The sequence below is a fragment of the Danio rerio genome, chromosome 22, assembly GCF_052040795.2.
Source record: "Danio rerio strain M-AB ecotype USA chromosome 22, GRCz13ab, whole genome shotgun sequence".
NCBI lineage: Eukaryota > Metazoa > Chordata > Actinopteri > Cypriniformes > Danionidae > Danio > Danio rerio.
In genome coordinates, this window is record NC_141042.1 from 18,958,435 (window position 1) to 18,972,252 (window position 13,818).

General features: G+C 39.7%; 1 protein-coding gene across 2 annotated transcripts in view; it reads left to right on the forward strand.

The window, feature by feature from the left end:
* Positions 1–12,841, forward strand: part of yjefn3 (YjeF N-terminal domain containing 3) — a 75,643-nt gene extending 62,802 nt beyond the window's left edge. The window contains exons 1-6 of one of the 2 annotated variants that reach the window (XM_087302896.1): positions 2,911–2,958; positions 3,048–3,111; positions 6,834–6,944; positions 9,672–9,785; positions 9,904–10,054; positions 12,173–12,841. In XM_087302896.1, coding sequence (XP_087159022.1) covers positions 6,939–6,944; positions 9,672–9,785; positions 9,904–10,054; positions 12,173–12,369 — 468 coding nt within the window. In that variant the 5' untranslated portion in view covers positions 2,911–2,958; positions 3,048–3,111; positions 6,834–6,938 and the 3' untranslated portion in view covers positions 12,370–12,841. Of the gene's footprint in view, positions 1–2,910; positions 2,959–3,047; positions 3,112–6,833; positions 6,945–9,671; positions 9,786–9,903; positions 10,055–12,172 lie in introns of those variants that run through there. The other variant, NM_001044843.1, reaches the window with a different exon arrangement.
* Positions 12,842–13,818: the final 977 nt, after the last annotated feature.

Below are 13,818 nucleotides of genomic sequence, written 5' to 3' on the forward strand. Positions count from 1 at the left end.
AACTGCATTCTGACTCTTGTGTCCTTAAACTCAAGTCAGAATTCGACATCCATCATGCAACCTGAGTTCAAATCCCCCAGTTTAATTTAAATTTAAAAGGCATCGTCAGTTCACATCTGAATTAAACACAGCCCCGGTGTTAATGCGCGTCGGGTCGAGGCTAAAAATCTCCAAGAGTAATTAGCAAAGCGCCCCTCCAGAGAGCTCATTTGCTGGAAGCGCTCAGTGGCTCGAACAGGAGCAGATCAGAGCGCCGTCTCCAGAGTCCTGGCAGCAGTTGACATGATGGAGGATTCCAGCACAGCTGCAGCAGACCTGCAAAACAAATGAACTGAGCATCCACTTAACCACAGCGCCCAGGAACACTCTATTCCATGCCATTTTCCAGAGCAGAAGAAACAGACAGAATGGCTGTTATTTCACATTCAAACTCACGCGAACTTCATGTGAACTGACTGTCTGCTTTTCTCACATGATTCTGGACGTGAGTCAGAATACAGTGGACACAAATCGGAAGATTAGTGAGGTGCATCTATTGGATTTTGAGAAAAATAAACCTTCATAACTAGAAGTATTTGTGCATTTATGACAATTTATGAATTTGTTAGTTGAAATACCGGTGATATCTTTTGAAAGTCATTTGTCATTGTAACTGTCAAAAAATGTGGTTTGGAGTGTGAATCAATTTGGCAAGATTTCTCATTCATTTCAGTGAACAGGGTTTTACCTTTCGAAAATTCAGTCGTTCTCTGCTTGGGTCGATCTGTCTTACAACATTACATTTACATAAACTGTATGGGTTCTCTTAGTTCAGGGCCTCCCAAGTGTATCTGTCTGCGGACTGCAAGACAGGGGTATAAGATGAAAGGGCATAACTTGTAGTAAGTTAGAGGCTTAACTTGCTGTAATCTTCACAAAGAGATGTAGGCAAGATGGCGGAGATACTTACCAGAGAATTTTAAGCAAATGTTCTGAGTTTTCTCCAAATTTATCCACAACCTATTCATTTGACATATTATATTCATTCATTTAGCAACTCCACCATGCAACTCTACTCGCTAACTTCTTCATACGTCCTGCTATGACAGTAATGCCAAGTTCAGACTGCGTGATTTTAGCCCAGATTTTGGCTCGCCGACAGGTTTTGAGAAATCGCCGACAAATGCCTGAAATCACAGGCAAATCGCCGCTCGTGCACGTGAGTGACAATCACACAGTATGAACTTTCAAAGACGCGATCTGAGAGAATCGCCGATGAGTTGCCGATGCCTGTGAGATATTTGGCATGCTAAATATCTGGAGCTGTCGGCGATTCAAATCATGCCGTGTGAATTGAGTTTTGACTGAAAATAACATCAGCTATCGCCTACAGCCAATGAGAGAGCAGCTTTCACTTGTGTGTGCGTGTGTGTATAACTGCTGCAGGCCAGCGGGAGGCTGGGGGAGAAGTTAAAAGCGCTCTTTTTCGGTTTAATTGGACCCACGAAATGGAGGAAAAACTAGTGGAGGTTTGACAGGACTCAGGAGCAACCGTGTCTGTTTGACGTTTCATACAGAAAGAAATTAGTTTATTATCAATGTTGAGGAGAAATGGCTAATTCCCTTTAAACCCAGGTGAGCAAACATGTACATGTTCTACCCCATTAAAGGCTTCTTTCTCATTATGTAGTTAATAAAAAAAAGATATACGACGTGTTTTTGGCTGTGAGACGTAGTTTGGACGAAGTTGTTGGCGATTCTTCCTATAGTAAAGTCATGCAATGTGAATGTCCCTGTCGCCGAACCATCTTGCAGTGTAAACAAAGCAGCGACGAAACGCTAGCCCAGATAGTCAAGCAGTGTGAAAACATCTGTGACACGATTACTTTGAAAATCATGCAGTCTGAACTCGGCATAAGTCTACTTAGCGTCGCCCCCTGTGGTTGCAAATACCAGTACAATGGTGAGTGCATCAAGTATAACAGCCTCCATAACTCGCAGCTGTACGTTACTGTAATGGTTGGGTTTAAGGTTAATGAAGGTGTAGACCAGGGGTGTCCAAACTTGGTCCTGAAGGGCCGGTGTCCGGGAGAGTTTAGCTCCAACCCTAATCAAACACACCTGAACCAGCTAATCAAGCTCTTACCTGATATACTATAAACTGGCAGGTGTATTGAAGCAAGTTGGAGCTAAACTGTCCAGGACGCCAGCCCTGTTTGGAGAGCCCTGTTGTAGGCGTTAATAACTATGATGGTTGGGTTTAGGGTTAGGGATGGTGTAGACCAGGGGTCACCAATCCTGGTCCTGGAGGGCCGGTGTCCCTGCAGGGTTTAGCTCCATCTTGCCTCAACACACCTGCTTGGATGTTTCAAGTATACCTAGTAAGACCTTGATTAGCTTGTTCAGGTGTGTTTGATTAGGGTTGGAGCTAAAATCTGCAGGGCACTGGCCCTCCAGGAACAAGTTTGGTGACCACTGGTGTAGACCAAGCATGCCCAAACTCGGTCCTGGAGGGCCGGTGTACTGCACAATTTAGTTCCAACCCCAATCAGACACACCTGGGCTAGCTAATCAAGCTCTTACTAGGCTTTCTAGAAACATCTCTGCAGGTGTGTTGAGGCAAGTTGGAGCTAAAATCTCCAGGACACCAACCCTCCAGGACCGAGTTTGGACACCCCTGGTGTAGATGTTAATAACTATGATAGTTGGGTTTAGGGTTGAGGATCATGTAGACCAGGGGTGTCAAACGTACAGTCCGGGGGCCGGATCAGGCCCGCAAACAGGCTTAATCCAGCCCGTGAGATGATTCTGTAGAGTATAAAAATGAGCTGCAATTTTTCAATAAATGAAGCTCCTGTTCCAGTTGTGTCCACTTGATGGCGCAACAGAAACAGTTAATTTCATCCGATAAAGCAGGCATTTTCAAACGGTGAGTTGCTGCCTACTAGTACTAGCCTACTAGCCTCAGCGATCCTGCAGGTGGGCTGCTAGATAGCTTAAAATGAACTCTCAATATACTCTAAATATTGGGATTTTATTATTAATATGGTATATTAAAATGATCAAAGTAATGCACTTGCTCCAGTTCTGTGATGGATTGCTTCAAACGCATCTGCAACCAGTAGGCAACAGGTAATGTAAGTTTATTCATTCACTAACTATGCGTGAAGTGAAAGTCTATAAATAAATAAATAAATATATGGTTGGGTTTAGGGTTGTGGATGGTGTAGACGTTAATAACTATGATGGTTGGGTTTAGGGGGGCACGTGCCCCAGTAAAAATCGCCAGTGCCCCAGTAAATGCTTTGTGTATTTATCAAGAGTGGTAATCCCAGATTAAAGACGATATTCTTTATGTGCAACCGAATCAACGCTGATGAAAGCAATGTAGTTTACTCATGAACAAAACTGAGCATGTGCACAGAAAAAACATAGCACCGCTGCTGCTTGAGACTGCTCTGCTCCCGTTGTAAGTCCCGGTTGTGAACATGCACGCCGAAAAATAGCAGGGCTGCTCACGCACCGCTTATGCGTTGTGAAACTGCCATAACAGGCTTTTATGCAGAGGTGTCGGCACGCAGTGAGATTTGCAAGCCGACAAAACTAAAGTTTAAACAATATGAGGGTGACCTTATTTAGACTAAGCATGTCTCCTGATAGATTATTTGTTTGAAGCAAAAAGAGAGATGATCAGGGAGTCAAGGAGCTATGTCTAAATAAACCTAATTCTCTGCCATGAGTCGCATCTAAGACAACAAACAGATAATTCATTAAAACATCCTTTTTTGTATTCTTTAGAACTGTCTAGAAAATTTTATTCAAATGAAATTAATATTCATGCAAAAGATTTCTTAAAGTATCTTAGCATCAGTCCCGTTGTGTTTTTTAGATTGGTTTCCAGTTAAATTTAGGATTAATTTCTGTTATTTATTTAGTGTAATAATTGTACATTAACAATAATACAGTTATGAAGTTAGGATTCGAAAGACCCACCCCCCTTCTGACAAAGTCCAGAATTTGGCCCATATATGAGCTCATTTGTCCCATTTTTGACAGTATGCCATCATAAATTGTGACAATAACCAATAGATTTAGTAAAATTAATAAATTTGGTGGTTGGGTTGAGGTGTAGACGGTAATAAGAGTGATGGTTGGGTTTAGGTGTAGCCGTTAATTACATTAACTGATGTACAGCGCCATCTTTCCAACAAAATAGTTTTGATGTGGGTCTCCAGCTTCAAGTTACGCCTCTAACCTACTATAAGTTTCGCCCATAAGGCCTTGTGATGTTATGCCACTGTCTTGCAGTCCGGAGACAGGCCCTACTCAGGCCCCCAGTGGCGGATCATCAAACAGGTTTAATTTTTTTATCTGATCTTGGAACAGTTTGACTAGTTTTTAGACACTTCAGTAGGACATTTGTCAATTAAAAAAGGAATAATATTAGTAAATAGTCCTTTTTTTGGCGCTGAGCAAAGTCCACTATGAAACAAACAATATATATACCTTAAAAATTGTAAAAAGAACACACATTTTGCAGACACATATTTAAAAATATTTTTTAAATATGTTTTTATTGCATTTACAATACTTTTACCAGCAGGTGTTCTTAATGTGCTGTTCTGAATGCTTCGAAACATTGAATCATTTTGCAAAGCAATTGGTTCAATCACTAATTTGTTTACTTCAGGAGTGCCCAAACTCTTTCCTAGAGGGCTGGTGTTCAGCAGATTTTAGCTCCAAATTCCTTCAACACACCTGCACCAATGTTTCTGCAAAATCTAGTAAAAGCTTGATTAGGTAGCCCTGGTGTATGTGATTAGGGTTGGAACTAAACTTTGCAGGACACCGGCCTTCCAGGACCAAGTTTGGGCACCCCTGATTTACTTAATTTGACTGGTATACAGACACAGACATCCATTGAATGTATTTTGCTACAATGTTCATTAGCTCTCCTGGCCTACAGGGGTCAGTCTGTGAACAATCTCTCATCATGAGTTATAACACATAACAAACACTTTGCATTCTGTCATGCTAGAGTGCTAAATGCTAAGACTTCTTTTTAGTTAGTGAAATATGTTACATGAAGCGTTGATGTTTTTACCTGTCATCTTGTGCTTTGTGTCACATGACTTAAACCAGTCTATGGCTTTGTAAGATTTAGTTACTCCCAAACATTCCCCATTACATTCAACTTCATTGACAAGCTCTCTATGGGGAAAATGTCCTACTCAGATTCCTCCTCAGCATGACAACAGATGGAGACAGATGTTGATTTTCCACACTCAAAACGCTTATTCAACTCTTGTTCACCCTGTGCTTTGACTAAGACGCCAAGCGATGATAATGTAATCTAAACTTCATCAGTTTGCTAATGGAACATCCATGTCAGCTGATAATTTCTCTCCAAAGTGCCATTAGCTTCATTAGCGTCTGGCTTCCTCTCTTACTCGGAAGTATGCAATTACGCCCACTGTTGTGCTGCGGTCCATATTACACCGCTGGTTAATTGGAGCTGAATTCAGCGTGCGCATTACCTTAACTGTTGTTCTTACTTCATTAGTCTCTTCATAACATCATGTTTATTGTTGATATGCATCAGGACTGTTAGTTACGAATATAATTCTAAATGTTAAAATATTTCAAGTCATCATTTAAAGTCGTCATGAAACAGAAGTTAAGATTGTCCTTTTTTTTCCCTCTATCATGACATCCACTTGAAGCGGTCTTTAAATGAGAAAAAAGTGCTGCATAATTTCGTTCTTTGGGAACCAATGGAATCACTGGAAGATGGGTGTTGCGAACAAAATGTCAGAAGATTGACAAATGGATAAAGGCAGAGCAGAAAGCCACACCCACTGGTAGCCCCTCCCTTGAGGCATTCTATGTGACCAGAAGTGAAGTCGTTTCGAGGGAGGAGAGAAGGTTATTGATATTTCTAGGGCAACTTAATCTTTACCAAATAATGATGTGTACAAATATAATTTATAACAAGCACTACCATGACAAAGGCTACCTGACAAAAGTCTCAATAATGTTCATGTCTGGTGACTGGGCTGGCCAATCCCGAAGCACCTTGACCTTCTTTGGTAAGTATGAGCGCTATTCTGCTGAAGATTTTGCCCTCTTTTGTGGTTTGTAATATAATGGGCAGCACAAGTGTCTTGATGCCTCTGGCTGTCAATGTTGCCACCCACTCTGCACGCCCCCATACTGAATGTAACCCCAAACCATGATTTTTTTCTTCACCAAACTTGGGTCTATGTGGGTTCCAATAGGTCTGCAGTATTTGTGATGATTGGGATGCAGTTCAACAGATGATTCAGCGGAAAACATAACTTCTGCCACTTTTCTAAATAATCAACTAGAAGTCAAGCTAGTATTTGTTGCTCTTACAACTGGGATTGACAACAAGGCTTTTGTCAGGTAGTGTACGTATAAAAATAAGAAGGGTACATTTTGATTTCATTCTGACTTGAATATTCTGACCAGTCATGCAAAACAGCAGTTCAACCAATGGCGCACATTGAAGTTGTTTGGTCAATCAATAGCAGATGGAAGCCTAATTTCAAACTATTAATATTTTGTTAGTTCTGTATAGCAATGAATAATTAGACTCTTCACAATAATAGATTGATTATGGAAAGTGTGTTGACATGTGTCGGAAAATCTAAGCAGCGATTGTCCCGTTTAGAAACCTGTCAGAAGTTGTGTTATTTTAAGGGTGTATCCTGTGACAATAGTTCCATGGGTATTTACTATTGTTGCAACTGTTGCTGGGTTATTGTGATGAACAATAACTCTCCTAATACAGATAAGTCTGTGTATAACTGTTTCTCTCTGTCTCTCTCCAGGCTTTCCCTTTAAGCTCTCTCAGTAAAAAGCAGCCCACCCTGCTGGTTGTTTGTGGTCCCGAGCAGAACGGCTCCATCGGTTTGGTGTGTGCGCGCCATCTGCGCATGTTTGTAAGTATAGAGTGGTATGCCAAAGAACACAGAGACAGAATAGATAACGAAGGGGTGCTTGCATGTTTTTTAAAGTTAACATGAAATCATAATCGACCGTATGTTTTCTTAATTCAGTTTAATTGTCTAATTGTGTAGTTTTGATTTAAAAAACAAAAATTGTTCTTCCTCTAAAATTAATTTTCATTCGGTTGACATCTTCAGGTCTTTTCACAAGTTTTCTTCAAGTTTACTTTTCACATAGAAACATAGTTTCCACCTTATTGACCTTAATCTTTATGTACGAGCGTCATTGGAATCTTTTTGGTTCGAGACTTCCAGTCTCATTCACTTCCATTCATTTTTAGACATAAAAAACGTTATTATGATGCCTGATGTTCAAACTGAGATGTTCTTATTACATTTGTCTAATTTTTTTGTATAGTCATGAACACACTTGCAGTTTTCTGCCAATTGTTATTCATTGTCATTTCCCCCATAGGCAACTGAATCAGAAGTTCCAAAACAATCGCAAAATCGGGCGCACTTCCGCATCGCAGAATAAAGTCAATACAAACTAGGTTGTTGTTGGAAGTAGTGTTAGTGAGGCCAGCAGGGGGCGCTCAACCTCTGCAATAACACTTCCGAAACGCTAGCTGGCAGTGAGGTTTTTATGTTCCTCTGTGTCGAGTTTCTTAGCTGGTGTTTTGCTTTTTTCTGAACTATCTTAATGTACAAGTGGCTCAAACTCGCTCATTTCGAGGCAGGAACTGGGGGATGTGCAACTACTTTAATCATAACGTAAACATAAAGCAACAGTTTTCATCTGGAACTCCTTCACGGGACTTGACACCTGTAAACACTCGCACTTGTCAGCGCTACCAAACTGACCAATCACAGAGCTAGTTATATTTTTTTGAGAGGTGCGCATCAGCGTTGGCGATAGCCACAGCGAGGCATTCGTGACCACACGAAGGCTGCGCCAGAGCATACATGTGCACTTGACGCAGAAGTATAAATCAGCCTTGAGTCCTAATGCCCCAGTATAGTGAAGGGGACACCATACTGTCAGTGGGCGTCGTCTTTCGAACGAGACGTTAAACCGAGGCTCTTTGTGGTCATTAAAAATCACATTGCACTTCTGGTAAAGAGTAAGGGTGACCTCAGTGTCCTGGCAAAATTACCTCCATCGGACCTTACATATCATGGCCTCCGAATCATCCCCATCTGCTGAATTGGCTTTATCACTCTCCCACTCCCTCTTTAACTTGTGTGTGGTGAGCACACTGTCGCTGTTGTCCTGTGGCTGCCGTCACATCATCCAAGTGGATGCTGCACACTGGTGGTGTGGAGAGACCCTCCCTCATGATTGTGAAGCACTTTGGGTATATGGCCATACATGTTAAATGCGCTATATAAATACACATATTGCATTACATAACTTGAAACTAGTGCTCTTCCTTAAAAAACTAGCCTAGAGCGCCATCTGCAGTTAAAAACTAAGCTCAGAATTGATCCAAGAGAGAAAAGTGATGCATTTTAAAAAGTCGATATTTTCAAACAATATTTCACCACAGCTCTACTTTTCTGTTAATAATTGTTCTTCTGAAACATTTTTTTTTTCATGAAATCATCAATCCCTTTTAGTTTTCAGCCCCTTCTTAAGCCTATCAAACAGGAAGTACTTTTCGAAATCCAAAGTCCCATGGATAAAACCATATGCCTCAATTTAACTACTCTGAAATGCTAGATTTATGAAGCATCAGTATCCATCTAATAAACGTATACTCTGTTAAAGTTATTCTTCTTTTTGTTCTGATGGAGTGAAGTTAGGATTTGGCCAGTCAGGATTTGGCCAGTTTACATGAAGAGATTCTTGGAACGAAAAAAAAAAAAAAAACTCGAGAGAAAAACTAAAACGAACAATAGAGGGTCATCACATGATGGCAGCTGTTTTATACATCTGCCATGGATTCTTGTGTCTGTACCAACGTTATGTAACAAAAACATTAAGTTTAACTGCAGGTTTGTAATGAACTTAGCCGGGAACTCATTAAGAATATATATTTTGCATTCAGACCAAATGATGTGCTGGAAAACCATACATTTTTAGTTCACATTGATCACTACTACTGTTCTTCTGAAATTAAATTATGAGGTAATTATGTTAATGTGTTAATGGATTCATGAACTCAAAAATGTCCTTACATATTCACCGGGGGACTAAATACTTCATAGAGGCTAAGCATGAACTGTTTGGTTCATGTATGGTGTCCATAATTTTCGAACAGCTGATAAAAATATACACACAATAAAATATATTAAGGGCGGTACGGTGGCTCAGTGGTTAGCACTGTCGCCTCACAGCAAGATGGTCACTGGTTTGAGTCCTGGCTGGCTTAGTTGGCATTTCTGTGTAAAGTTTGTATGTTCTTCCTGTGTTTGCGTGGGTTTCGTTCGGGTGCTCCAGTTTCCCCCACAGTCCAAAGACTTGCTGAAGGTGAATTGAAAAACCTGATTGACCGTAGTGTATGTGTGTGTAAATGAGTATGTATGGGTGTTTCCCAGTACTGGGTTGTGGCTGGAAGGGCATCAGCTGCGTAAAACATATCCCAGATTAGTTGGTGGTTCATTCCGCTGTGGCGACCTCTGAAATCAAGACTAAGTCGTAGGAAAATTTATGAAAATATGGACATGGCCAAAAAATGCTGTTTGTTCCTAATAGAAAGCCCTTTCTTCCTCATTTAGGAATACGAGCCCACCATTTTCTATCCCAAGCGCTCTACCCTGGGTTTGCACCAAGACTTCACTGTTCAATGTGAAAAAATGGACATCCCTTTCCTATCCTATCTTCCCACAGAGGTAGGTGTCAGTCTTGAATAATGAAGCTCAGCCCACTGGCAGAAAGATGTCAATGTGATGTTCACTCTACTGGACACGTGTCAATCCTCATTGAGTCCCGTCTGACCCTGACAACCAGGTCCAGCTGTTAAATGATGCCTACAATCTGGTGATCGACGCCATCCTGGGACCCGAAACTGACCACAAGGATGTGAAGGAGCCTTATGCTGGGATGCTGGTGACTCTTAAGCAGGTCAAAATACCCATCGTTAGTGTGGACGTGCCCTCAGGTAACTGCTCATTAAAGACACTTCCTGACGTTTCAGAGACTTTCTGCCCACGGCATCTTTAGTGTGTGGTGCAGCAGTGAAAAAGTGATGTTACATTCTGTAAATAGAGTAGTCACTTGCAGAGAAAGAAGAAAAAAAGTTTTACAGAGATGGTCTCTGTTTAGTTTTGTCAGATTTCTAGACTTACAGGCGTAGACTGAACTGCTAGCAGAGTAGCTAAATGTGTATAGTAATGTAGGCTACAAATGTTAGCATCCTGCAGCATTTATTTACAAGAGTACTTAACTATTTCACCACTTACATGTAGTTTGATCTCAGTAATGCCATAAAAATCAGCTGGCATATATGTGTTAGTATTCAAAACAATCATAATATTGTTGAGAGAGGATTGCTAACACTTTCAGGGCTAATTAGCCACTCACTAATAACTGCTTGAAGTTGAGAACTAGTCCTAAAAATCATGCAAAATAGTCTGTCTATCTATCTATCTATCTATCTATCTATCTATCTATCTATCTATCTATCTATCTATCTATCTATCTATCTATCTATCCATGCTAATAATTAACACCCAATACATTATTAACACCCATAATAGCTATTAGCTTCTCTTGCTAAAAGCCACAAGATCATTTTTCAAAGATCAAGTCAAACTTAAACCCATTTGTATGCATGCAAAATAGTAATTATTCTAATTCTAGGAAATAGATTAGTAACATCTGATGCTAATAGTTATTTGTTAATCTGTTTGTTAGCTAATAGCTACTACCTATAAATTGTTGTGAAAGTCAAACTAAAGACTAAATAAATGTTAAATGTGTGCATTTTTGAATGAATACAAATAGTCATTCTATTAGGAAATGGATTATTAAAGTCTGATGCTAATAGCTATTAACAAATCTAGCTAATAGATTAGCCACCAGCTGTGAATTGCTGTAAAAGTCAAAGACTAAACATTAAAATAGTCATTCCAATACTAGGAAATTCATAATTAACATCTGATCCTAACTGTTATTAGCTAATCTCGCTAATAGCCACTATTATAGGTGCATCCCAAATCACATACATATGCACTACTCTACGCCATTTTGTAGTATAAATAGTGTAAGTAGTGTGTTCACACTGAAAACTCTAAAAAGATTAAGTGCACTTTAATTACCTGGATAGTGCACTTATTCAACAGTTAAAATGAAGTGTGGAATGTTGGACACTTCACGCCCTCAAGAGCCGCTGCTTTGCTCACATAGGGTAAGGGGCGGAGCTTTCAAACACTGATGATTGGATCGCTTTATTAATTTTGGATTGTGAAAGCAGTATTCTCCTACGAGAGTGATTATACCGCCTCCTGATGGTGAATGCAATTATACTCATGGCAGGTATTATTTGGTAGTTTGGTCGTTTATTTCACTAATTTAGCAACCTTCAAACGTCATCTGTGAAAGAGCTTGAATTTCCGCTTAGTAAATCAACCCTTAGTGTTCCATTTGGGATGACACTACATACATACACTATGCTGTTGAGTGTGTGAGACGCAGCTCATGTATTGCTGTCCAAGTCAAACTGAATATAAGTGTTGATATATATTGTGACGAGACAAGATGTCTTGCATATATATATGCAAAGTAGTCCTTGTTATCAAGGGGAAAAAAAGCATTACGTTTTGTAAAGCTACTAGACATTTAACTTTTGAAGACTGTAGAAGTCAAACCAAATAATAAAGAACTTGTTGACACATTTTGTGAAATGCGAAAGTCTGTGAAATGAGTCACTAACACCTCTAAGGAGAACTGAGTGATGAAAACTGAGTTTTTTCACATTTTTTGATAAATGAGCTGACCAGAGACCTTTGTGCGCAAATGTGTTGCACTGGACCCAAAGTGTTCACAAAACAGACAAATAATCAAACTGAAGGAACCTCACAGCTATTATGTCATCGGGAGACCTTATTTGAAAATTGCAGCTGATGGCTGACACATTGCATTTTAGCTGCTCACTTTCCACATGACAATAGGTTGATGAATGATCTCGATGAGCCAGTTTTCCACCTCTTATCTAGGAGAAAGTAATGACCAGCGATGGTAAAAAAAGATTCACTTTTTCTATCTCTCTCTCCTGAAGGTTGGGATGCTGATGAACCCGCCAAAGATGGGATAAATCCAGAAGTTCTCATTTCTCTGACAGCTCCCAAAAAGTGTGCAACGGGCTTCTCGGGAAAGCATTTTCTGGCGGGGCGATTCCTGCCCTATGACATTCAGAAAAAATATGAACTCAATCTGCCAGAATTTCCCGGCACAGAATGTATTATAGAACTGTAGCCGTTTCTACAAGCCTGTATTTTGATTAACAAGATGTTTTTTCCCCTTTTGTATTTTCTAGATGGTTCTGTGGCATTCAGTAACTGACAAATATGACTAGATATTTTGGTGAGTTTCAGAGGTGGAGTTTGAACTATTTATTGACTTTTGCAAACTTTCAACATTTGCTGACTTCTCTAAATCGCCAAAATAGAATTTTGTTCAACACACAAGTCTTCTTAATGTTGGATATTTTCAAAGTGCATTATCCTAATAGTGCCTCCAGTCCAATGTGCACAAATCCTCCAAATCCAATGCATCTCTGCTGGAATTTGACTCCAACGCGAGTTTATTCACCTGTCCTTTTTTTTTTGGGAAAAGTTGTATAGCATCCAAGATTATGTGTACATCGTTTTGTTTTATTATACATGCTCAATGTACATGTGTTTTCTTAGTTCTTATAGGTTGAATGAATAAATTATCTATGTAAAAACTCTGTTTAATCATTCAGACCTCATATTCAGGTGTTTAAAGAAACCTGCGGATGTTATTATTTAGTCAAACCTTGGAAAATGTGCTCTATTAGCCAGTATTTGGGAACAAGAGGTCGTTACGATATTCCTTAGACCATACAGTATATTATTTCTTCCCAGAGATTTATTCAAAAGTCAGGAAAGGCGTGGGTGATTTAAAGGAATGTTTCTGTCTAAAGCAAGAGTATGTGGACAGGAATATCGTAATGATTCATCACTAATGCATTATAGGCTGCTTCGGGACATTGTGTAAACTCGGATATAGTCATCAAAAGGTGGACGCGAAATCATCCGGAGATCATATTTCTTGGTCTGCCAATAAACATTTTACATTTCTGTGCACTCCATCGAAAGCCAAAAAGTAGGTTTATTGTCTTTAAACACACACACAGAGCTTCACAAAGGTAGCAGGCAAATGCCATATGCACTCAATATGGTGACAAAGGAAAATATGAAAATCTGTTTAGACTGCCAAGGAGTTGGGGTAAATATTTTGGTCTGTGCTTTTCTTTGCAAATCTGGCTGTTTATTCTGTTTTGATAAACAATTTCACTGTAATCTACGATCTTTCTTTCCCTACAAAATTCTCTGTTCGTTGACGCTTCAACAAAAGCTTTGAACAAAAATGTTGGATTGGCAAGTGAACGCATCTCCCCGTCATGGAAGTGTTGCTAATGCATGATCCTAGACAGTGGAACAGCGCTGTACATGTAGCATGCATGGGAATATTTACAGTACAAATGGTTTAAACCCAATTGCCATAACTCATGAACCATGGGTTAGATTTTAAAAGTTTGGACTTTTAGTCTGGAGCTCTGGCTGAAGTATAACGTAAAAAAAATTCAAATAAAAAGAAATTAAATGAAGGATTTCATGCTAATATGTCTCTATTTCTAGATTTAGATTATGTTTACTGTCAGCTAGCATGCTCTTAATG